The 25,761-nt window shown below is 45.1% G+C and overlaps 1 protein-coding gene across 2 annotated transcripts in view; it reads right to left on the reverse strand.

The window, feature by feature from the left end:
• Mfhas1 (multifunctional ROCO family signaling regulator 1) overlaps positions 1 to 25,761 on the reverse strand; it is a 91,777-nt gene that overhangs the window by 6,869 nt on the left and 59,147 nt on the right. Inside the window, exons 2-3 of one of the 2 annotated variants that reach the window (XM_085844020.1) lie at positions 7,833 to 7,959; positions 838 to 947 (exon numbers count right to left, since the gene is read on the reverse strand). In XM_085844020.1, the coding sequence (XP_085700146.1) occupies positions 920 to 947; positions 7,833 to 7,959 (155 nt within the window). In that variant the 3' untranslated portion in view covers positions 838 to 919. The remainder of the gene's footprint in view (positions 1 to 837; positions 948 to 7,832; positions 7,960 to 25,761) is intronic. The other variant, XM_021169562.3, reaches the window with a different exon arrangement.

Consider the following 25,761-nt stretch of genomic DNA (forward strand, 5'->3'; position numbering starts at 1 on the left):
TTAGATGGTTTTGCCTACCCCTGTTCTCATAAGAAGGAGATGATGGCACACTGTGCTCTTTCATGTAGTAGTCAGGAATACCTGTAACACCTAGACAAGAATCCCTCAGAGTAAAAGCCCCTGACACATTGGTCCAGGAGATGACCTCGTGAAATAAGCACCTCCACAAATCTACATTTTATCGATGTCTCACAACACAACGCGAACAGTGAAGGTTGCTCAGTAGCCAGGCAGGGTGGCCCATGCTGGTAATTCATGCACTCAGGAGACAGAGGCAGACAAATGGCAAAGTGTAGACTAGTCTTGACTACATAGCAAAACCATCTAAAAATAATGAAAGAAAGAGGGAGAGGGGGAGGGGGAGGGGGGATAGGAGAGGGAGAGGGAGAAAGATTGAAATATGCAGATTCTGACTAGTATAGTGGAACCCTAGAGCTCAAACAACCTCGAGAAAATAAACCTAAAACACTGTTTTCATGAAGTTACATGAGGTTAATCCTGGTGCTACAGTCTGTTCAATAATGTAAATTTGTTAAGTGGGTGTGTGCGTGTACACACACACACACTCACACACACTCACGTTTTCTCCAACGCAGATCTAAGATCACTTGACTCATCACACTACCCTAAGTAAAGTGAAGAATGGAACATTTTGCTGTTTTTCTCTACCCCAAGCATAAAGCATGAGTGACTCCAGACAAGCTGAAGAGAGAGCGCCTTGGGCTCTCTGTCCCCTGGACTCTCTTCATTCCCAATCCACCCCGTGTCATCCCCTCAGTTCTCCATGGTCTTAGCGCCACACCTATTCAAGAGACTCTCTGATTCCCAGAGACTTACCCTTAAAACTTGGTGCTCCTAAAGTCACAGAGTGGGAACAGTAAAAATGGTGGCAGAGGACAAGAAGCACTATCCTTTCCACTTAATTTTCCAAGAAAGTATGGAGATACCTGAGCAGAGAGGGGAGAAGTCCAGTATCAATGTAGCTGACGGGAGACTACAGGATTCAAGACACGCAATTCCTCCCAGCTGGAAAAGGCAGCCAAGCACTGGGAGAGTCCCTCCTTGCCAGGGACCAAAGAAATAAATCAAACACACGGGGGCTTCCAAACAGGATGCTCCACACTAAGATGGAAATGCCTGATACATCTCCCCCAATGCACACACTTCTGCTTTAAAATTCTGTAATCAATGAACATGGTCCACGGTGATAAAGCCAAATTCGGGCCATTTCATTTCTCCTTAAAATATGTTTTCAAACCCGTACTAGCTAATCTGGGGCTGAGGGGGGGGGCTTCGAAATTTTAGCCTAATTATTTGGTGAGCTACAGGCCACAACCTTCACCCTACTTATATATATATAAGGATATTTCAGTGGGTCATAAGTATCCTTATGTCATGACAATGTCACTGCAGACCTCATATGAAGCTATCACCATACTTTATAGAATATTTAAAATAGCAAGAAAGGTGGGTATCTAGTGGGGTTCTCACTTGAATGTGAACTCTGCCATGCACAGGCAATCATCAAGGCTTTTCAAATAAAAAAGTTTTGAATGCAAATCTCAGCTCTGCCCTCTATTGTTAACGTGAAAACGCTTAGCTCAATATTTCCGGGCCAGAAAAGACTGGCTTTTGTTTAGAATACTTTTGTTAATTCTCTTAGCACACCATCTGCCAAAATTAGAATTGACTTCTTTATTCTCTATGAACTCCCTCCCGTTCCTACAGGATGGAGCACACAGATGAGGGACCAACTAAGAGAAAGGTCAACTATTAGAAAATAAGAGTGGAGACATCTTTCTGCCCTGCATGTCTTGGGGTCAGCCCATAAAAACCATACAAATGAACATGGGTGGTGTGCCAGTGTGCAGAGAGGTAATGTGTTTTGTTTGTTTGTTTGTTTTGGGCTAGTCTGTTGAATCCTTTCTGGTTCTCACAGTAGCCAAGCTGGGGTTAGGTTGTAAGAGAATACCCACACTTTAGTTAGTGAAGGAGGGCACCAGTCAGAATTTCTTTGGAAAGAAAAAAAGAAACAGCTTTCAGGTACAGGTCACCTAAAAATGAAGTGCAGCTGACCATCTTGTCATGTGCCCAGAAGTTCACACACCCTGTGGACTAAAACACTAAGTGTCTCAATCTGAAGAGAAACTGCCCAGAGCCAGTGATTCACAAACAAACGTGCAAAAGACTCTATAATGTTGACTAGTTTCTAGATCATCACACCAGTTGTGAGTTTATGGAGTGGAGAGTACCCTCTCTCATCCAGAAGGGATTGTTTCGCTTTGGTTCTCTCCAGTCTCTGGCTTTTCAAATTCATTCTGACCCCTTTGTACAATGGCCCCTAAGCACTGTGGGTAGGAGTGTGATACAGAAGTCCTATTTGTAACAGGGCACTCAACAGGCATTTAACCTCTGCATTTTAAGCAGATGTGAGATCCTGCAGTGGCAGCCATCTTCTGCATTGAGATACTTCTCTGATGAAGTCTGAGAACTATAGCAATCTACAGGTATAGAAACACAAATTTAGAGTAGCTTACTCTGATGTCTACTTACAAAACCATAGTAGTAGGCTCACCCTTAGGGCCAATGAGCTCCCCAATCATGAGTTCTTAGCCAGTTTATATAGCACCAGGAATATGTTTCCTCCTGTGACGTGGGCCTTAAATCTAATTGGAAGGAGTTGGTTACACCCATAACAGTTGTACCACTATTGCTTCCATGAACCTGTTCTGCCATGCTGGTCATGAATTGCAGCACCCAGAGTTCATCAATGGGTGAGACTGTTGGTAACGTTCCTCCTCCAGAAGCCTCCATGGCACCATCTGGTACTACAGAAGGCTTTGAGCAGTAAGAAGCTTCCGGATAAGTACCAACATGATTTTTCTACATCCTATGATCAAGGTCCATGGTGGTTTCAGCAACGGGGTTATGACATCAGGTTCAGATAAATAACCATGGGCAAATGGCAATAGCCTGTATTGTTTTGGGGTATCATCAAGACACTGAAGTCCCCCAACAACCTAAGGGGAGATATCCTTCATCTGGTACTGGGCCTTTTCTTTGGCATTTTACGGCTTTTGAGAAGAACATCATCCCTCGTATAGGGAAACTTCCATTAAATTCACAGTCCCCTTCCCCTATCTGAGCTCCTGACAGTTGATAGCTTCTAGGGGAGAATCAGTTTTCCTTAAGGGGGTGGTCCTGACAGATGGTCGCCATACCTATGGGGCAACACAAAGTGGACTTAGTGAATTATTTAAAACAAACAAACAAACAAACAAACAAACAAAAGAGAGGGCCTGAAGTTGGGAGGGGTTGAGAGGATGGATCTGAAAAAGAAATAATTAGGGGGAGGACTGGGAGATGATCAAAATATGCCTATAAAATTATTAAATGATTCTAGACACTTCTTAAAGTTAAAAAAAAAAAGTTAAAAAAAAAGTACCCTTCTATTTTCTCTCTACTGTTCCCAGGGAGAGTCTAGTCAGCCTCCTCTTGCACCACCCTGAGATTCTGCATCCTCAGATTCTAACAACTGCACATTGGAAACACTGTTGCATGGAGTTAGTGTATCTGTACAGACATGTACTTTCTCCTGTCATTATTCTCCAAATGATACGATGTAGCAACTAGAGTACTTCTATTAAGTGTCAAAGTTATCTAGAGGTGATTTAAAGTATGTAGGATCCTATGTAGTCCTGTCATTTAGTTTAACTATCAAATTCTTTTGCCTCCCCCCCCCCCCCCCCCCCCGCACCAAGGCAGAGTCTTACTACGTAGCTCAGGCTGATTCAGAACTCAACATCCTCCTGAGAATCAGGATTACAGGCAAGTACCACAGGCCCATCTCATGCCGTTTTCTACAGTCACTTGAGTGTTTTCTGTTTCTGGTGTCTAAGACAGGGTGGGGCTGTGTTAGGATCCCCAAGTAGTTACCAATTCCTCACATCCAGGGATTAGCATGCTTGACTGCTGAGCTATCAAAAGGCTACAACTAGGAAGTTCTGAAGGAAGCTCCTTACCTCCCTCCGTGGTACCCTACTTCTCCTCCATCACCCAGGAAACAAGGGGCTATGAATGACACATGGTACCAAGTTACGTCATTCCCTTTGGACTGAACTGTGCCAGTAACAAAGGATTTATGAGAACTTATTTCAAACTCAAAAATCTGCTTAACATCAATACACCAGCCACCAAAACCATTCTGGAAGAAGACACTAAACGCACTGGCGACACAAACTAGGTGCAGAAATAACCCTCATTCGAAGAGATTATCAAAGTATACAAGGTGCCTCCAAGCATCTGCTTCTCCCCTGGTTTGAGAAGGGCAGGCAGAAGAACAGCTTTTCATCCACTCCTGAAACCTCTTCTCAATGGAAATTGGGGAGAGAGTTCTACCACCCAAAAGTCACAGCTATAAGTCACATACAGAAGGAGCCTTTATGGAAGACCTACTATGACCCTCAACTTGAAGACCTACTACTTACTCCTTACTTTGCACCTCTCTTCATAGGGAAGAAACATCTGAAAATTTTTGTACTTTAAATTTTACTTTTAATTGTGTGTGTGTGTGTGTGTGTGTGTGTAAGCAGGTGCAAAAGCCAGAGAAGTCTCTTAAGCTGGAGTTACAAACTGTTGTGAGCTGTCCCATATGGGTACAGGGGACCAAACTCAGATCCTTTCTCCAAGAGCAGTCGGCATTCTTAACTGTAGAGTCATCTCTACACACTCTCCTCCCACATACACACCTTTTTGTTGTTTTTAAAATTTTATACCTAGAATTTTTTTAAAATGAGAAATAGAAAAGTTTGGGATTCATAAGGAAATACCAAATAACAACCACTGATTCTTCTTTTGTTTATAAACTCTATAGCATCACTATTTCACATATGGCTATAGGCAGCCCATTAAATGTCAAGTCTCTAATACCCGAGGGGAGAGAAAACCTCTCGGAGAGACCCTGTTTTCCCCCAAAGCATTAAAAGATCGATGTCAATGACAAAGAATGGGGTGTTTATTCTGGTACCTGGAACTGTTGTGGTTAGCACCTGCTGTCCCAACATAATGATGAACAGGATTCCTGGGACTTCTCATACTTTCTTGATATGAATCGTGAACAGAATTAGCATCCCAGTCAAGTGTAGAAGAGACAGGAGCTCTGACCATGCTACTACTGCATGCGCCAGGTTCTGCTTTGTGGTTGGCTTTATACTGTTCCAACAGAGAAAGGGCAAGAGTCCTGTCTGAGAGGCCACCCTCCCTTAGAGAGGCAGGGGGCAGGGAGCTAAAGTCCAATGCATGTACTTTAGAACCAGCAGAGTGACGTCTGTGTCTCTTCAAAGATGCACACCTAGCTACTTTCTCTCCATATATTTTGATGCGTGTGCCCTGTGAGGAAAGGCTGGCCTTGCCCATCTGCCTACATTGTATGGGTTGCTATAGAAGTAGAGATCACTTCATAGAGAGCGACTTAAGTTAGGTGACTGGAGCTTAAAGGCAGTGTTTTGGTGTCTGGACACCAAGCCTAAGCCTTGGGCCAAAACCATATGACTCAATGGCTAACCCCTTAGACTGCTATCTGTGGTTTGGACATTCAGTGGGCCTGGCCTATCCTGCATGTTTGCTTTTGTTTAGTGCTCATGACTACAAGTTGTAGATGCTTCAGGACATGAGTTTCTAATTGGATTATAAACACTAGCTTTTATCCCGTGATCATGAGAGAAATCATTTCCTCTTGTCTCCATACTAAAAAAATTAGTCTTATCAAGGATACAGAACTTTCATATTTAGGGAGCAGTGCTTCATCTAGAGCTGAGAGTTATACAGCCAAGACACTATCATTGCTACAACAACAGGGGTTCAGTCATCAGTGTTGTCTCCCTTCCACAACTAGAGAGGTCTAAGCCAATTCTGATGACACCCAAATTCAAAGCTGGTTGTTCATTTAGATTCAATAAACTGTCAGGGAGAGGCTGATAACATGGCTTTTTTTTCCAGGCTGGTAAAAGGGGTCTTACTGTGGTAGAACAAGAAGCCACCCATGGGAATGACTGATAACTGGCTCTGTGCCACCAGGGCATCTGGCCCAAGCAGATATTTAACTCCTGTATCTATCTTGTCTATTAAACAGCATGGAACCATATGAAAACAATTGATTAGTGTCTCTAGGGGCTCAGGGACATTTACATCAATACAAAGTATGTACTGTGTCCTGTACCCTGCTTCTATAACACCTCTTGAGCCCTGCCCTGGTGTATCTGAAAGGCAAGAAGCAGTAGGCACAGACTCAAAGAAATTGTAAGGCAGGACAATGCCTGGGCCTTGACATGTTCAGGGCAGCAGAGATACAGGGTAGCAAGAGCTTATGTGATTCTATCATGAAACCTGAGAAGCATTTCATGGTCTCAATTTCTTAGGGTGGCCTCAGTGATGGATTATGCTGGGTGAATGCTAGATAAAAGAGTATCCGGAATTTAGTGTTAGAGGAGCATTTCTCTTAGGATGTTGGGGTAGCCTCCAGCACAGGTTTATTGAATAGCCTTTGCTTAATGCCCAGTTTGGAGGAAATAAGGGTTTTCCCTTCTACTGCTGACATGTTATACCATCACAGAGACCCAATGTACAGGAAGGGAGCAGCTCCTGTCTGGATGACACTCTTACCACAGAGCTCTGGCATGTGACCAGACAGCAAGTTCCTGGTGAAGAAAGTCCGGTTTGACCTTCCTACTTACATTGACTGGATGATGATAAAGAGGTCACAGTTCTCAAGCATAAACTATCTAAAGCCCTATACTAACTTGGTGTGTGTGTGTGCTTGAGTCTGTGTGTGTGCACATGCACATATGTATATCTGTGTTTCTCTCAGTGTGTATATATATGTCTTGTGTGTGTCTGTGTGTATATGACTGTGTCTGTCTGTCTGTCTCTCTCTCTCTTTCTGTGTGTGTGTGTGTATGAGAGAGAGAGAGAGAGAGAAGAGAAGGGGGGAGCAGGGGGAATGGACACAATATGATCAACAAACCAGGAAGAAAAACTAAAGCCTGTTGCATGACTATGGCCACCTGGCGGATATATGACTGGGGATATCCCCACGACAATGAGCTTCAAGCCTGAAAGGTCTGTGGCTGATGCTTTAGCAGCTTAGAGTCATTTCACCTCAGTTCAGAAGCAGCCCCTTGTCTTTCTAGAATGATGAAAGCATAACTAAATCCCTCAAGCCAACAGGCTGTGTCTTCTCTAGAATATGAAGCACACATCCTGTATGAATATTTATTTGCACTCTTGCATGCTCTGCCAGTCCATTTGGGGAGAAGGTTGTAGCCAGCTCACAGTCTTTGCTTTGATGAAAGAATCAGAGCCCCCTGAAAAATTGGATCATTATAGATTTTCTGCAGGCTTTTCTGATTTAACGGCCCCTTGCTATCCTTTGAAGGAAAGCCCACTTAATTCTACAATGGCAGTTAAGAACTCATTTGGGACAAGAGTTGGACCCTAATACCTTTTCAACAAAGCTCTGCATCAATGCTATTGGGAGAAGGGCACATATTTTTGGTTATATATACCTGAAAATAGACTAAAAACCGAGAATCTATATATTACATTTTTAAATGAGTAAACTGGTGTGGTTTATGAATTATACATCCAGAAAGCTTTAATTTCTCTTTATCAGCAAAGTTAAGTATCATGAGGAAAATACGTTTCTATTTTGCTGCTTGAGATAACTGGCTTCTAATGGTTTAGGCACACACTGTTGAACTTGGCTTTGGGTTATCACAACTACAGAGCCAGCATCTGCAGCAAGAAGCGAGGGCCAGCGGGACTTGGAAACTCACTTGGAACAAGGGCTGATCACAGTCGGTGTAGGTGGGTAAACCAAAGCCACATTCACTCGCTCGCTGCCATTCTTGGGGCAGATGATCTCTGCCACCCCTTCTGGCCTGGGCTGGCTCAGCAACTCCCCTGTAAAGAAGAGAGAGAAATTCATTAGGAAATAGGCCCCAAAGAGTGGGACTAATTTACACGAGAAATACAGTACTTTCAAAGGAGTAAGACATGTAGTGAGGAAGTCTTCAGATGAGATGGAGGACCAAAATGTAGCCAGCATGGCTGGACTATAGAGCTCTAGCTTCAGTTGCTGGGATGCTCAGTGCATCACCACAAAGAGGGTTCCTATGTGGTGATGGTGGTAGTGGAAAGGTGGACCCTCCAGACAAAGGAAGCACTTAGCACGATCCTGCTCACCTGTGCACCTTTCTTTTCAGACTGATTCCTGAGATCAGCCAGGCAGGGCTACCAACCAGGGGCTCTTAATGAAAATTTAGGCATATGGGGCATTTCCGCAGAGCTAGCAGGCTCAAAACAAAGCTCTGTGCAAACAATCCGGCCACGTGGCAGGCTCAAGGTGTTTACATGGTAAACAGCAGGACCACAGCCCAGCATCCTGGAGCAGGAGAATTTCCCAAGTGCTGATTCTAAAGCACACAGGATTATCTCATGACTTAAGTGGGCCTAGGAAATCAGACACTAGCCACACCTGCCCATCCTCTTTCTGCAGTAAGATCATTGACTCCTCAGGAGGAGCAGCGACTTCCAGTCCTTAGCTTCCTCCTCATACATAGGTCCCTCATCTGGGAACCTGTCCTTCTTCCTTCGGTCCTCAGGTCCAGCCACACAGGCTTAGCTACTTAGAGTACTCAGTTGACAGGATCTGGCTCTTGATCGTCCTTGTTTCTGTCTGGCAGCCCTGCTTAGACCTAGGAGTAAATAACTCCAACCAAGGATACAGAAAGCATGCCAAATCGGAGAAAGACCCTACTGAAATCCATCAGTTTGGGTAGTCATTTGAAGCTCTAGACACTCCAGAGTCTATGCTGGCATATAATGAGAGGAAGTCCTTTTGCTTAAAATCCTGCAGTTTGGACCAGCAAGGTGGCTCTTCTGTGTTTTACGTACTTTTAGCAAAAGCCTGATGACCTGAATTCAATCCCTGGAACCTCCTCCACAAGGGTGTCCTCTGTTTTCATATACCCACCATGGCATGTGCAACACACACACACACACATACATATATGCACACAAATGCACATAAACATACATGCACACATGCATACACACATGCACACACACACATTCATGCATATGCACACACATGCACACACACACACGCACACATACACACAAGCATGCACATACATATGCACGCACACACACACACACACACACACACACTTAAAATTCTGTATTTCTGAACACGTCTTCTTCAGCTGAGCTCACAATGATGGGGCATGTGCCAGCACTGAATCAGAATCCTGGAGTGTACCCCACCCACATCAGTGCTTACCATGCCCCACTGAGCAGGCAGCACATCCTCATTTTGCAAATGAAGAATCTGCTGTCTCACTTAGGGTTTCTATTGCTGTGACCATAAACAAGTCAGAGAGAAAAGGTTTTATTACACCTTACAACTCTCGGGTTACACACCATTGCTAAGGAACTTCAGGGCAGGAACTCAAACAGGGAAGGGACCTGGAAGAAGGAGATGACTCAGAGGCCATAGACGAATGTTGCTTACTGGCTTGCTCAGCCTAGTTTTTACAACCCTCAGGATCACCAGGCCAGAGGATCACCCACAGTGCTGGGTCCTACAGTGAGCTAGGCCCTTTACATCAATCACCAATCAATAAAATGTACCACAGGCTTGTCCAGTGACCAATCTGGTGGGGACATTTTTCCCCCCAGTTGAGGTTCTCTCTTCCAGAATGACTATGTCTTGGGTCAAACAGACATAAAACAAGCCAGCTCAGGGAAGTTATGAGATGTACCCAGCAACAAGGGTTAACTAGTGGAAGGCATGGGAGAACCCTTTGCTGCCAGACTTCAGCACCTCCCTAAGGCAGGGACTGCGTCTCTAACCAGGATGCATCTTTCCTGGAGGGGCTGCCTAACTTCACCATTTTAAAAGGAATTTAGGCCCTGACGTATTTATACTTTTAGAGGCACATTCATTCCCCGAGAAGAACATTTTTCTGCATCTTTGCATAATAAGAACTGAATCTAATTTTAGTCCGCTCACCAAGTTACTGCCAATATTAAGCTATTGCAGACGTTAATTTAGCACCATGATCTGGTCTTGTGGATACCTATGTGTCAGAACTGTGTGTCCTCCAATACCTGCTAGGACATGAGCAGCAACAGCAGAAAGAGGCCAGCTACAAATGGAAACATTAAATGGGGTCAAAGGAACATAATGGACCCAAGTAAGAGCAAGCTGGAGCTGGCTGACACCTGGAAGCCATCCAGCCTAGTGTCACTGGTTAAACCACATGTCTGTGTTTTAACAGAGTTGCGAGTCTGGGAAATCCAAGCAGCCTACAGTGACTCACAGTACTACCAGGGCCTTGAGGACAGAGTGCTTTCAGATGGGCCTGGCTCCTCTTTGGTATATTTTCTTTTCTTTTATAAAATTAAGTGATTTATTCACTTTACATTCCAATATTAGGCCGCCTTTCTTCCCAGTCCTCCCTCTCGCAGCTCCTCCTCCCGCTCCCTTCTCCCCTTCTCATCTGAGAAGGAGAGCCTCCACCTGGCCAGGTATAATCCCCTCAGTTGGGCACATCAGTCACTGCAGGACTAGCTGCATCCTCTCTCACTGAGGCCAAGGTGGCCCAGTTAGGGGGAACAGGATCTACGGGCAGGCAGCAAATAAAGGGACAGCCCCTGCTCCAGTTGTTGGAGGACCCGAATGAAGACTAAGTTGCACATCTGCTACATATGTGGGTGGGAGGTGTAATTTTTTTCATTTAAAACCCAAAGCCTGAGCACAAGCCGGGCATCCCTATTTTCCCACTGGAAATTCTCTCCTAGTTGATTGGCATGCCGTGCAGACCTCAGCTTCATCTGCTCCAGGCTGCCTGAGTACCCAGATAAGGACCGCAGGTGCTGAGCCCTACCCCATGCATGGGTCCCTGGCACCAACCACACAGAGCTGCTTGACTGTTGGCAACACTGTAGCCTTTGGTGACCACAAGGCACCGAACTGGAAATAATTCAAATACTTTTAAGCCTTGGTTACCAACTTCTATAAAAACAGCAGCTTTGATAGAGCCAGCTAGATGGTTTTCTTTAGAGCTGGGTGCCCCCTCAGAGGTCAGGAAACTGGGCAGGCAAGATGGCTCGGAGTGTAAAGATGCTTGCCAACCCTGGTGACCTGAGTTCAAACCCAGAGAGGAATGATGCCTGCATCTTCCTCTTACTTCTACACACACACACTCAGAGAGAGAGAGAGAGAGATACATACATACAGACACACACACAGACATAGAGATATGAACACATAAACATATGTACATACACATATGCGTACACATACACAGGCTACACATACATACATAACACACACATATATATGTGTATATATATATACATATATACATACATTCACATATAGACAGTGAGGTGGTACAGACAGACAGACACAAAATAAAAATATAACACAAAGGAAGACTTGCAGGATATATAAAGTTTACCAATGGTCACAAGAGGAAACAGTGGTATCAGAACTAAACCAAGAACCGCCCAATTCAATACTTAAACACCATATCAGAATGCCCTGTGACAGAGATACTGTGATAATTAAATTAGATAACACACAAAAAAATGCTAAACACTTTATCTGACATTTCATACGTTTGCAGCAATAAGATTCTATAGAAACTGGATTTTCCAAATATATAAAGAATTCATCCAAGCACAATGAAAGCATGCAATTCAGGTTAGACCATCAGTTATCACAGGCAAAACTCCGCCTCACCAGAAATATAAAAAAATTCAAGTAAAAAAGTTTGATTCTATTACACGACTGTCATCCATAGCAAAGTAAGCTAAAGTGATAATTCCCAGAGTGGGTGGGCACTATAAATAGTTATATTTACATAGGGCAGTATAGCAACAGATTATGGAAAGCAATTCCATGTAGCCTGGCATAGTTCTGCTTTCCAAAGCCTGCTTATGGGGATGGAGAGATAACTCCGATGTTTGTTTAGAGAGCTTCCTAATCTGCCAAAGGACCAGCGTCTGGCTCCCAGCACCCACCCACCTCAGGCAGCTCTATACACCTGTAACTCCAGCTCCAGGGCACTCGACATACCTCTTTTCATCTTTGTGTACACACACACACACACACACACACACACACACACACTACACGCAGCAGACAGACAAACCTGCCTAAAGGAAGTTGGTCTTTATTTCTGACAAAAATTATAACATTACTCTATTTACAATATGGAGACGGCTGGGAACATCCTCCAGTGTCTTGCTATGGGGCAATGCTGCTCTGGCCCACTACAATGAGAGATGCCTTGTAGAGCCAGAAGGTTACGAGATTGCCATTTCCATGTCTGTCTTGAAGCTTCATTCAATGTGGACTCGGAGTGAATGGGCCCTTAGGGACTGCATGGACTTAACATTTACTCATTTCACATTTGGCTTTAAAGGATGATCTCTCTTCTTCCTCTGAGAAAGTGTGCACAGGTGGTCATCAGGGAGGACACAGATGTCAGGGGCCTCCTGAATGAAGCGTGCTGTCTGCTGAGGCCACTATGCAGCCTCCCGTGGGCCTCAACCCTGTGAAGAATTGCTTCATTACTTGGGCTCAAAATTTGTGCCAGGAGAATGACAGGTGACTCCTAACAACTGTTTTTCCCTCAGTCGAAGAACAGAACACCAAGTCCCGCTAGGACATTTCAAAACATCAACAGCAGATCATTGAAATGAGCCTCTTTCCTCCCCCCTCTCTCATCAGATCTCTCCGCTATTGGGCATATTATGCAGAACACTAAACATTTCTCATAGCAACAACGTAAGCTATTGTGTTGAAAGTCAAAATATTTGTTCAGTACAAACAACTGGATCTAGATTGAAGATGCCAGTTATAAACACCATGCAAAACAACAAAGCTGTCTAGAACTTAAGTAAAATTTACACAGATACCTGGGGAGAAAACAACCGTGTAGACCATAAGGGAAAAGATTTAGTGAGTGAATGAAAGACTCAGTTAAGGTGTAGTCATAAGCGGGCTGAAGAGATGGCTCAGTGGTTAAGAGCACTCACTGCTCTCCAGAGGTCCTGAGTTCAATTCCCAGCAACCACATGGTGGCTCATAACCATCTGTAATGGGATCCGATGCCCTCTTCTGGTGTGTCTGAAGACAGCTACAATGTACTCACATACTAAAATAAATAAATCTTTTTTTTTTAAGTATAGTCATGAGATAGACTTACAGAGTCCTGATAAGTAGAGATAAATATTATCTACCTGCAGGACTTAATAGCTGAGGAGAACACAAGAGAACATTAAAGGCTGAAGAAATATTCGGGGGGAAGAAACATGGCACCGGGGGTGATGCTCCAAGAGGCTGGGGTTCTGGCCTCAAGAGACAGTGTGTGCTCTTGGACTTTGGCTGCTGCATTTAAGTGAATAGAATAGTACATGGTCAGCTAATCAACTAGCAGGCTGGAACTGTCCTCTGGTGCTCACCAAATCTCACATAAGCTGTGTTTGTGGTGTGGGAACAAGTTGAGAATTGTTACCCATTAAAGGCAAAAATACTCCTCACAGGCTCCTAGGTTTGAACATGTGGTCCCCAGCAGGTGGCACTATTTTGACAGGCTGTGGGATGTAGCCTATTTTTGAGAAGTAGGGCAGACTTGGGGCCATTAGGGGCCAGCCTCTGGGGGTTTCAGTCTAGCCCTTTTTGGAGCCAAGTTCCTCTCCCCCTCCCCCTCCCCCTCCCCTCCCCCTCCCCCTCCCCTCCCCCTCCCCCTCCCCCTCCCCTTTCCTCTCCCTCTCCACCTCTCTCCTTCCTGTCTGCTGCTGCAAAGTGACTTGCTGTATTATCCTCAGTCTGCATTGATCAGGAGGTGGTCTTGCCATCATGCCATCCCCACCTTGATGGGTATATCCTGTCTACACCGTAAGACCCGTGCTTGCTTCTGGCAAGTCTTATGTCACAATGACATAAAAGTAATCCATACAGAGAGTGAGCATCCTGTGGAACCATAGGGAATCTCAATGGGGTAGTAAACTTCCTTGGGAAGTTACTCCACACTCTAGAGAGCTGCCCTGGGCTCACTGGGAAACTGGCTAGGGCACATACTGAACCAACAGAGGTCTGCTGGCCCTTCGTTAAGTCATCTAAGCCACCCATTCTTCTAAGGAGTTCTGAGACTCAGAGCAGATCCTAAACCTGCAAGGGGTTATATCCTGGTCATAGGGCTTGGCTCAGGTGGCTGCTTTTGAAATTACTCAAGTAAGACACTTAATGGCGGGACACTTACTCAAGTAAGACAGGGCCACTTAATAGCTGGACACATTCCACAATGTGAATTTGAAAGGCAACTGTTACAGTATCAAAAATGGTTAGCTTCTAGCTAGCTGTGGGAGCACTTGAGTTTGAGGCCAGCCTGGTCTACACAGTGAGATGCTATCTCAAGATAAATAAATACAGGAAATAAAAGAAAACAAACAAAAACCAGCCAAGCAACAACAACAAAACAAAATCATTACCCTCTTCTAAACCAATGACTTTATTTCTTCATGGATCCTTGGACTCTAGTCAACATACAAGGGTGAAGAAATTGTTCACTTCTTTTTTTAGTTCACGTCTACTTTGACTCTGAATAGTTCTATCTCCAGTGAGTGTTTATGCTCTGGTCATCAGGCAGCATTGAACTAACTTTTCAACTGCTTCAGAGCATGTTCCAAAGTGCTGACAGGTGACAGCTGCAGGTAGAAGGAGAAAGCTCAGAACCATGGCCTCCTGGGTGAACCACAAAGCATCCCCACCTGTCCTGGATGGTTCTGTGTCAACGTGACACAGCTGGAGTTATCACAGAGAAAGGAGCTTCAGGTGAGGAAATGCCTCCATGAGATCCAACTGTGGGGCATTTTCTCAATAAGTGATCAAGGGGGAAAGGCCCCTTGTGGGTGGTGCCATCTCTGGGCTGGTAGTCTTGGTTCTATAAGAGAGCAGGCTGAGCAAGCCAGTAAAGAACATCCCTCCATGGCCTCTGCATCAGCTCCTGCTTCCTGACCTGCTTGAGTTCCAGTCCTGACTTTTTTTGGTGATGAACTGCAATGTGGAAGTGTAAGCTGAATAAACCCTTTCCTCCCCAACTTGCTTCTTGGTCATGATGTTTTGTGCATGAATAGAAACCCTGACTAAGACACCACCCTTTGGTCCCACTGAGCAATGCCTTGGGTACAAGTGGCTGCTACTGTTTGCTTGTCCTTCTGTGGCAGGTATCCCATCCGGGCAAATGAGGTCAGCTTGCTTGACGCTTGCTCACTTATTACACAAGGTTCTCTTCCTCCCTCAGAGACAAGAAGAAAGGGACACTAAATATCTCATGGACACTAATCAAAGAAGAGCTCCATTTGGTCGCTGGAGTTCCTGGAGGTAATTACCCATGGCTCTTCTAGATTAAAAGGAGTGTCTTCAGAAAGGCTCAAGCCAACTTTTATCTGTGGGTTAAGTGTGAATGAACCCTTAACAAATAGGAAAATGCCACTTGGAGATCACAGAGAAGAGCTGGTGGGAGGTAGGATGGGGATCTGTAGGCTGGGCTAGACTAGGCTAAAGGAATCCTTCATTTGTGTGTGAAAGAATGCATCTCCCCTCATGCACAGGACACATGTGCCCAACTCCATGTTTCTGAGTGAACGTGGAACAGTGGTGCTAATTTTGTGGTCATATGGGTTTGCCATTAACTGTGTCACGGTCTAGGTGACATATTCTGAGTCACTATCTGATGTCAGCACATCACAAACCAAGGCCCCTCCCTAGCTTTTGTGCTAGGTGTTCTCCAAATGATACCTGGAGTACAGAAATGATTCTACTAAAAAACAAACAAACAAGAAAAGAGGAAACTTTTCTCTCATAAATAAAACAGAGAACATTTTTTCTTTTTGAGATGGTCTTACTCTATCACCCAGGCTGAAAGGAAATCACTATGTAGCTTAGCCTGACTTAGGCTTACAATGGTCCTCCTGTCTCAGCCTTTTAAGTGCTAGTATTATAGTGTGAGCCATCGTACCTCCCTAAAAACCTGTTTTCTACTTTTAATGGTAACAAAAAATAGAAGATGAAGTTGAAAATATAAAATAAAGCCAGTCTGAATTCTGCCAGCATTAACTTAATAACCCTTTAGAGATTTACTTACAATAGTATACATGTAACTATGAGTATTTCATATGTAACATGTATTTATATATGCTCTATATAAATACTTTAATAGATAGATAGATAGATAGATAGATAGATGATGGATGATGGATAGATAATAGATGATAGATGATGAATAGATGATAGTTAGACAGATAGATAGATAGATAGATAGATAGATAGATAGATAGAGCATTGTACCCTTGGATCACAGAGTCATTCCTAAAACATGTGGCAAAAACTTCACCCAGGAGAACTAAGGGGGAAAGGTACTAACCGTTTCTTTCCAAACTGGACCTGGGGCTAGCCTCTCTCCTCACATCAAACTTACCACTTTCATAATGCCCCTTCCAAGCCTCAGTGTTTCCCTGTGCTTGGTGATATGAACTTCCCTTTCCCTCACACACAGCAAAGGTTCAAGTGTGAGCATCCCAGAATTCCTAGCAATGAGACCCAGGTGGAGACTTCAGGACGATTCCACTTTGAAGTGCAAGGCTCTAACACATACAAAATAATAGTGCTGGGGCCAGAATAAACATCTGGGGTCAGCAGATGGACAGGGTTCATCCTGAGCTTACGAATCAGTCAGAGAAAGAAGGGGCTCAAGGGAGGTTGTCGGAAGCAGAGTCACCCATGATGAAGGGCTCTGCTTTGGGTTCAAAAGTGGGAAACAGCAGGAAAGTGCCAACACTTTCAACTAGCTATCCCCAGCCTCTTCCCCTGTCCCAGACTAGTCCAGATATGATATGGCTTGGCAAGGAACAAAGGCTCTCTTTATATCCCACAAGAGAATCTAAATTCTGTAGAGTCCAAAAGTAAGTCATCTTATATCCTAGAGAAAGCAGAGCCAGGGGAAACAGGAAAAGAAATCTTTAAACAACCAATAGCAAATATAAGTGACAAATTCACTCTGTCCAAAGAAGAGGAAGGGCTGGTCTAATAGTAACAACAACAACAACAACACTCTCCACAAGTTCATGCAAATAAACCAACATGGCAACTGACATCTGAGGACTCCTAAGGCTTCTCCAACATTGCTCTCCCCTGTGTGCAGAGAGCTGCTCCTTCCTATAGGCAGCACACCATCCACAGCAGCAAGTGTACATACCCAGGGGCAATATCCCAGGACCAAGAGCTTTGCTCTTCCACGCCCCTATTGTGTCTTTCAAACATGCAGAGGGCATACTCTGTTCTCCTCTTTGGCCCTTGAAAGTCCCAGACGCCCTCAGACCCTCGTTCATCCATCTAGGGGGCAAAGGAGTAGAGGGCCCTTGCCTCTTCCCGCCATTCACACAGTCCCATGCACCTTCCCTCCGAGCGTGTGCCTGCCACTTGGCTCATTTTCAGGGCTAAGGGTTTATATAAATACAAATCCACCCAAGAAAGGAAAACTATTTCTCTTTTTCCTGCTCTGGCTAAAGTTCCAGCGCACTTGGCGGAGGATTAGACAGGCAGTGCAGATCAAAGTGTGCTGAGAGGCTGGGTAGGGGGAGGAAAGAGCAGAGCCTTCCACCCACCCCTCAGTCTTCCAGTCTCACACTCCAGCAAGATCATAAAAAAATGCCTGCTCTGCAGGGCCTGACATGCTTTCAAAGGTGACTCTTCATTTACATAGCCTGTCACCTACTTCTGGGAAAAGGATCCAGGCTCCAAGAGAGACTTTGATGCATGCAGCCTGCACAGAAGAGTTTGGGCTCAGAGATCCACTCTCCCGTGTTAGCTGTCAGTGGCAAGGAAGTTTTATGGCCTGCAATCTGAACAGCTGGCCTGTGGGTCTTATCAGCATCATTCTGGTTTTACAATAGGAAGAAGGGACTGAGACCTCTCAGGATGGTCAGAGACATGCATTCTCTTCTCGTCTCCTAACAAGGAATCAGAGGGACTTCTTAAACGTCACCCTCTCCTTCCCCAGAAGAGAGGAAGATGAAAATTGGAGCTGGGGTGGGGGACTCTTAAGGGTTTGGAAGACATAGAAAAACCACAGAGACACAGAGCTTCAAGGCCAAAAGGAACCTTCACCCAGATCCACTTCACCATTTTGCACAGGAATGCCACCCACATGTGTAAACAGGCCGAGAAGGGACATATCCCGACTCTCCTAAGACTCCTTAGCTTTGACAGCTGATGGCTGCAACTGTGAACAAGAGTGAGTTCTCTTTCTAGTTGGTTCTCTATGTAGCCAAGGCTGGCCCTGGAACTCGAGATCCTCCTCAGTATTGGGGTTGTAGGTGTGTATCACCATGCATGGGTCTTTATTTCTCGGGCATATATCAAGCAGCAAATGGGCTGTAGGCATCCACACTGAACCCCGAAGCCATACATATAAAGGTAAATGACAGTCATGAAAGCAGTATAGAGGCCACCAAAGGGGACTGACTTCATTAAAGATGAGAAGCAACCTGTTGGCTGGGATTCCAATCAGATCAGAACTCTCTGTTCTATGTCAATGTACCCTCCCCCGGCTGAAGAGGGGTGGGTAGCCTGCTCAAGCTTTTTAATGAGGGTACTCATTCCAACCACGAGGGCAGAACCATTTCTGAATAACTCTGCCTTTCAGCATCGCAGCAGGATGTCTTAGATCCAAACCTAGAGACTCGAGGGGACACCAACAGTCAGAGCATAGCAGGCACTGTGTTCAAGAGCATCAAATGCTTGACAGATTACAGAAGGAACACATGGTGTCTGCTCTTTCCCAGAAGTTCTACACTGTGGAACTGGGGCATCTCCTAGACCACATTTGCGGAAAGGCAGGAACGCCACACAAGTACATATCTTCCCCCTCCCCCCAAGATTCTTCTGCTAGCCTCTATTTATGGCTATTTCATTTAGGACTCACTGTGATGGTTATGAAAAAAACAATGCCCTGCTGAGCCAAACCCAAGTAGAGCTGTACAGTCGCATAAGTGGTTTAATAACAATATAGTATCTAATAATGGAGAGTTACCACCACTTATCAATGGCTATTAAATGCTGTAGGTCCAAAGAGCTAAGGATAATTGATGGTTGTAAGTTCTAGTGGGGGAGGGAAGCAGTGATATAGACTCGTATCTAATGACTAGCTAAGGGTAAATGTAGAAGCGGTACTATTTAAGGTAAACAGCTCACCTACCTTAAATCAACTCAGGGAAGCCTGACTTCTTCTTCCTCTGTTCTCTCTATGACACTTAGCCTTTCACAAGGTTAGAGGTACTGTAACTTAAACACGAACCATATTCTACCAACCTTCCAGGAGAGTGGGCAGGAAGGTGGTTTGAAGTGAGGACACTGTCTCCGTTCATATCAAAGCACACAAGGAGTTAGCGTTAGACTAACAAAATTAGTTCAAATGGGCACTATTTTCTCTCTCTGCCTGCTCAAAAAATTATACCATTTTTGAGAAATTGAACTGAAAAATGAATAACTACCATAATGATCTCTATTATCTACGGGGGAGAATCTTCCCCTGGCTTTTATGGAAGCAAGAATAATAATAAAATAAAAAGCACTTTGTCTCTTGAGCTGAGAAATTGTACCAAATTACACCTTAGCACTTTAAGGAGAGCCTGTCTGTCTTCGAGGTGGTCAATCTAATGAAGCTATCCAAAATGACAACATGCAGACCATCACCATCAGATGCTTGCTTTTTCAAACAGTGAGTGACTGTGTTCTCCTCAGCATGTCTGTCTCTGAGGCCTCTAACAATGTGACCTAAGTGGGGCATCTGTGACCTGCTATCATGGGTCGTAGCTCAACAAATCTTGGTGGCCTCAGTGCCCACAACCTCTGCTCCTGTGCACACATGGGAGAGTGTGCCTGTCCTGTTTCCCCTTGCTGAAGCTCTAGCCTGTCTTGTATTCTGCTAGGGACTGAGGTTTTGAAGGAATTATGACTATCAATGTCTTTCAGAGCACTGTGGGCTTTTTGGACCAGCCTGGAAGTTGAACCAGGGCCAAGTTTGTTTTAGGGCTGCATCTTCTGATTTAGAGTCAGTGGACCAAGAATGCGGCCCCTGTATGGTTAAAGGTATTCCATATGAACCTACATCAAGTCGTTTCTGAATACTGCATGAACCTATTAAAAGTGTAAGACACTACATCACAGAGTCACATGACAACTTTAGGTAAAACTTGATTTTTATACTACTTCATTGTTCAATGAATCCTCGGATATTTTCATAATAGCAACTTTGCAGAATTTTCTAATTGGGGTAAGGTATGTGTGTATGTGTATGTTGTGTCTATCTGTCCATCTGTCTGTCTGTCTGTTGAGAAGATGGCTTATATTCCTACCCGCTGTGGAACTCAGGAAAGTTACCCGGTCCTCTAGACCTTGGTTTTCCCAATTGCAAACTGTGAGCAGAAAGTGCCTAATATATATCTCATAGGAATGCTAAAGGAATTTAAACGATGAAGTTAGCACTGACCTAATCCTAGACCCAGCACAGAGCAGCAGTGTGATAAATCCTTCCTTAGATTTTAGTTCAACTAAAATGTAGAAAATCCAACTATTTGCAAAAGTAACTTCTGGAAAGATAGTAGTCCTTGTAAGTACGTCAATGTTCCTGCTTACTTCTCTAAAATCTATATTCCATTCTGCCTCCAAAGTAGCAAGTGTACTATGGAGGCTTCACTCTTCCATAGGTTTCCTATAGGCAGGACTTTGGCAATTCTATTTCAGGATATGTTGTGGGGGTATATCCACACAGTAAATCCAGAGGATTCACTGCAGGGCTGAGTTCTGAGCAAACAACCGGGAAGAGGTGGGTGACCAGATCCCATGCAGAACTCTAGTTAGATGAAACCACTTCTCACGGTGTGGTGACATCACACAGCCATCGAGGAAGGACTGCTGAGTTCTCTACCCAGCAAAGCAGTGAATAAAACAGTGTTTATAATATGCTACCATTTAATTCTCAATCTCTCTCTCTCTCTCTCTCTCTGTGTGTGTGTGTGTGAGAGAGAGAGAGAGAGACCACACACACATGCATGCATGCATGTATGCACAAACACATGTAAGAGCCCCTATGTACCTTGTAACCAGAGACAAGCTATCGTGACTGCTCCAGGACAGGGAATTCATGGAAAGGAGAAAAGATGGTGTTCATTTCCTCATCAGACCTTTTGTACCATTTACAGCCTGTACTACTAAAAGTAAAGCTCAAAATAACCGCACTGGGTGTGGCAGCACACGCCTTTGATACCAGCACTCAAGCCAGAGCCAGGCAGGCAGACTTCTGTGAGTTCAAGGCCACCCTGATCCTCAAATCGACCAACCACTGCATGAATTTAATTATTTAATTGTTTTCTGTGTCTTCCCTAGAACAGCTCTATGGTTGGAATTGATGGGTCGGTTCTCCCCCCCACCCCCAACACACACACACACAACCCACTGGCTCTCATTTTGAATGTTTGTTATCTAGCAAGTGGCTGACAGGGAGCTTAGGGAACCTGTAGGAAGTGAGCTTAGCCACAGAAGTAGGTCATCAAGGGTGAGCCTTTGAAACTTATCCCTCGCCCTGGTTCCTGCCTTGCTATTTGCTTCCTGGTCAACTGTGAGACACATAGCTTTCTCTCCTGTTCTACCATCATAAACTGCACTGTTCCACTATGGCCTCTCCAAAATAATAGGCTGAAATCCCCTAACCCCGGAGCTAACATACATCTTTCGCCCTTTAGCCTGTTTCTGTCGGGTATTATGGTCATGAACTTATGAAAGTAACTAATATAAACAACTTGACTTACATTTTATTTATTTTTATTTCATGTATATGGGTATCTGAGTACACGAATATCTGTGTACCCCGTTCCTGGTCATGGTCCACAGAGGCCAGAAGAGGGTACTAGATTCCCAGGAACTGGAGTTACAGAGAGTTATAAGCCACCATGTAGATGCTGGGAATTGAACTCAGTACCCCTGGAATAGCTGATAGTGCTCTTAACTGCTGAGCCTGCTCTCCAGCTCCATTGCTTAGCTTCTAAATACTTTATCATAAAGGTCTATTCGTGTGTGCAAGTTTTAATACATAAGTTAATATACGCACATTGTTTTTGAAGGATGTATTCAATTCTCCTTTTCTCCCTCTTTGTAAATCTGCCTGATGTGTGCCTTTCCTAACTTGTCTTCACTTTATCCACACAATGGTATATCATTAATTTTCTCTCTTCCTCATATACTCCTACTGTAAGCATAACTGCAATCTCTATTTCTTTATCTGATACACAGCTGTTAATGAACTGTACTCATTATTCAGGGCCTCTATCACCTAATCTCAGTGTATTCCTCCAGCCATTCACACAAACAATTGTACATACATGAGGTTGTACTGTCCCCCAAGCCTATGCCACCCCTACCCCAACTTCCTGAGCAACAGCCTCCCTCCCATCTTCATGGAGCCAAATCCTCACATTCTCAGGACGACCCCTATGGTTCTCTCCTGGCCCTCCTTCGTGGGTCCTGTGTACAGGCAGGTATGATGCTAAGGTCCTGCTCCCCAATTGGTTCTTGATCTGTCAGTAAAGAAAGCCATGGGCCCATTGTTGGGTAGAGGTACAGGTGGGATTTCTGGGTCCCTGGAGGAAAGAGGGAGATGCAAGGGAGGTGAAGAGAGTTTGCCCTGCTTTGGAGAGAGAAGAACTGATCAGCCATGTAAGATCTTGGGAGGAGCAGGAGGCCACACAGGCTGCTCCTACAGATGGGTGGTCAGGGAAGTTTAGCAGGAACTAGATTTAACTGAGTGATTAAAGTTAGGGCAGGTAGGAGGAGCAGAGCTAAGAAAATTGATAAGGGTACACTTTTCTAGGCAGGAGATCGTAGAACCCAGCAATTGTGCCAAGAAGGCAAGTTGAAAACCAACAACTGTGTGTGTCTTTTATCCATGGGTTCAAGGAAAGCTAGGTGGGGGCTGATAGCATAGCCCAATCCGGAAGCTTAGACAGAGTACAAAAGCTACATGCAACAGTCCTGCTCCTTCTCTTAGGACAGGACTGCATCAGTGGCTCCTGTGGTCAAGCTCTAAATGGTGGCTCTGGCCAAGATGATTCCAGGCAGAAACTACAGTACTGTTTGCATCATGGAATCAAACGACCCAAAATAAGACTCGGGAGGACTTTACCAACCCAAACCATGCATATGATTAAAACAAAGCAGCACCAGTAGTAGAGAAAAGCTTGCAAGCATGTGGATGCTTCTAGTTCCATTGTCCTTCCCTTCCCTCCTGCCTCTCAAAGCTGGCACACAGGACAGTCAGTGAGTCCGAACAGTGACAGTAGCTGACCACAGTGACAGGGACACACTCTCCACCTGCTGGGGTCTGCAGGCCCGGCAGCCACTCCCTGCCCATCCCTTGGGTGTGCAGGAGCAGATGCCAGATGGAGACAGAGTGACCGAAGGGTGGGGGTGGGGGGATTAGTGGCTTCTGCGGACGCTTACAGATGCCTCTGAGGCTGTCTGGCAGCAGATTCGAGCATCTTAATAAGGAGGGGCGGGGGAAATGGAAAGGCACTCACAGGAAACCTATTTCCACCCTGCATTTGTTGGTTCTTAAGATTTCAACAGGGCAGAACTGCAGAATGCAACCACTATCTAGACAAGAAGGCTGGCAGAGAAACGGTCGCCTCCCAGACAAGAAGGCTGGTGGAGAAACGGTCGCCTCCCAGACAGACTTGTGGTCTTCAGGGCAGTGTGAAGCCCCTCTGGATGCCTGAGGTTGGGAGAATACAGATCAGTCACCACTGATCAATTATGCTAGAGCCCCACATTTTTTTTAAAATAAAGGGTGTAGCTTTTTAAAATCTCATTAGACAGTAGCGATGGTTTAAAACTTCCTTAGGTGTGTCTCCAGGATCTTAAACTATAGTAGAGAAGCCCTCCTCTGCACCCAAACTGGAGAAACCCATTGGTGAGCAGGAGACAGGTCCCCAATCCAGACTCCTTAGAATCACCTAGGTGTCAAAGACAATCATTTCTCACAGCACTACCCCACTTGACTTCCCGCAGTTCCAGTTTCTCTCCCTTTTTTTTTTTTTTTTTTTTGCAATCCAAAAATGTCAAATGGGAAATTCTCCAAATAAGCAGTTGCTAAGTTTTATACCACATATTGAGTATCATGAGAAACCCTCTCACTATCTGTCCTTCCAGGGGCAGAAATTACCCCCTCATCAGGGCATCCCCATGGTATGTGTTACCTGACCGTTAGTAATGTTAGCATCGATCCCTGTCATCGTATTGACAGGTCATGGCGCTTGTGTTCAAGGAACCTGTGTTGACCCTAACAGGGGCCCCAAGGCACAAGAATGTTGATGCCAAGCAGGCACAGAAGCACAGAGGGAACAGATAAACTCCAGATTCGCACAGCCACACTACAAGGCATAGAGGAAGTGGGGAAATCGTATCTGGGGAGCCCTGTGTCATCATCAGAGGAGTGCTAGGGGCACTATAGATCTTGGAAGGACTGCTGAACTAGGACAAGCACCCTTTAGAGAAGGGTAACTGCTGGACTAGGATCTGATGAGCTTCAGATAACCCTTGCATCAACAGGACAGTGCAGTCACATCAGCCAAAGGTGAGTCTGTGCTCTACGACATTCTGCCAGTGGGTCCCTGACAATGAGTTTGATAGCTCTGACCTGATATTCTCTACTTCAAAGCTCATGGGGTTGTGGCAAGGACTGGATGGGATCAACACAGACAAGTGTTAGCAGGAGATTCCAGGGACACTGGGTCTGCTGCAGAACTACAGCAGGCAACTGTGGCAGCAAAAAGCAGGATGGTGGGGAAAAGCTGGAGCAGGGCAGTCATGCTGCTCCCCGGGGAGTAAGACACTGAAGTGACCATCAGGATTAATCTGGGAGATAGGGGAAGGGTAACTAGAGTGAAGACTCAGGAGGAGGTGCTCAGGTCCTGTATGGCTCCAGAGAGCTGCTTCTGGAGCAGGAAAGAGAGCTTGTTCTCAGGGAGTGACAGAGATGATACCACAATGCGGCCATGCCTAAGGCAAGGGCCTGAGGCACAATGGGGGCAGAGGCCAGGACAAGCCTAGCAACTTAGATAGAGACTGGGTCATCTGTGAGCAGGGGACAGAGATGGACATGGAGAAGGGTCAGTAGAACGGGGGCAGAGGGATGAGATGGGTCACAGAAGGACCAAAATGAGTCAGGGAGCCAAGGAAGTCAGGGGACTAAGATGTGGACAAGGTGCTGGGATGGCATTGGGAGACTGAGATAATGACACATTGGATTCAGAGGGTCACAGTGGACTGAAGTGGATTAAGACGGAGATAGAGGACCATGATGGGAACCACAAGATGGGAACAACTCAGTGGCTAAGATGAAGCCAGAGTTTGATGGGGATGGGCTTGCAGATGGAGTCAGGGGCCTGAGACAGAGAAAAGGATACTGACAAGTAAATGAGGATGTGCCCACGACCAGAGAGCAGTGAAGACAGATGCTGGATCTGGGACCAAGCACGTAAGGGAGAGGAGTCCGGGAAGAAGTGTGGAGACACGGGCCAGCCCCCAGTGACAGCTGGGCTTTGCTTTCTTCTCACCAGAACCCTGGTTTCCCA

This window comes from Mus caroli, unplaced genomic scaffold (assembly GCF_978045245.1).
Source record: "Mus caroli unplaced genomic scaffold, Mus_caroli_1 scaffold_10, whole genome shotgun sequence".
Lineage (NCBI taxonomy): Eukaryota > Metazoa > Chordata > Mammalia > Rodentia > Muridae > Mus > Mus caroli.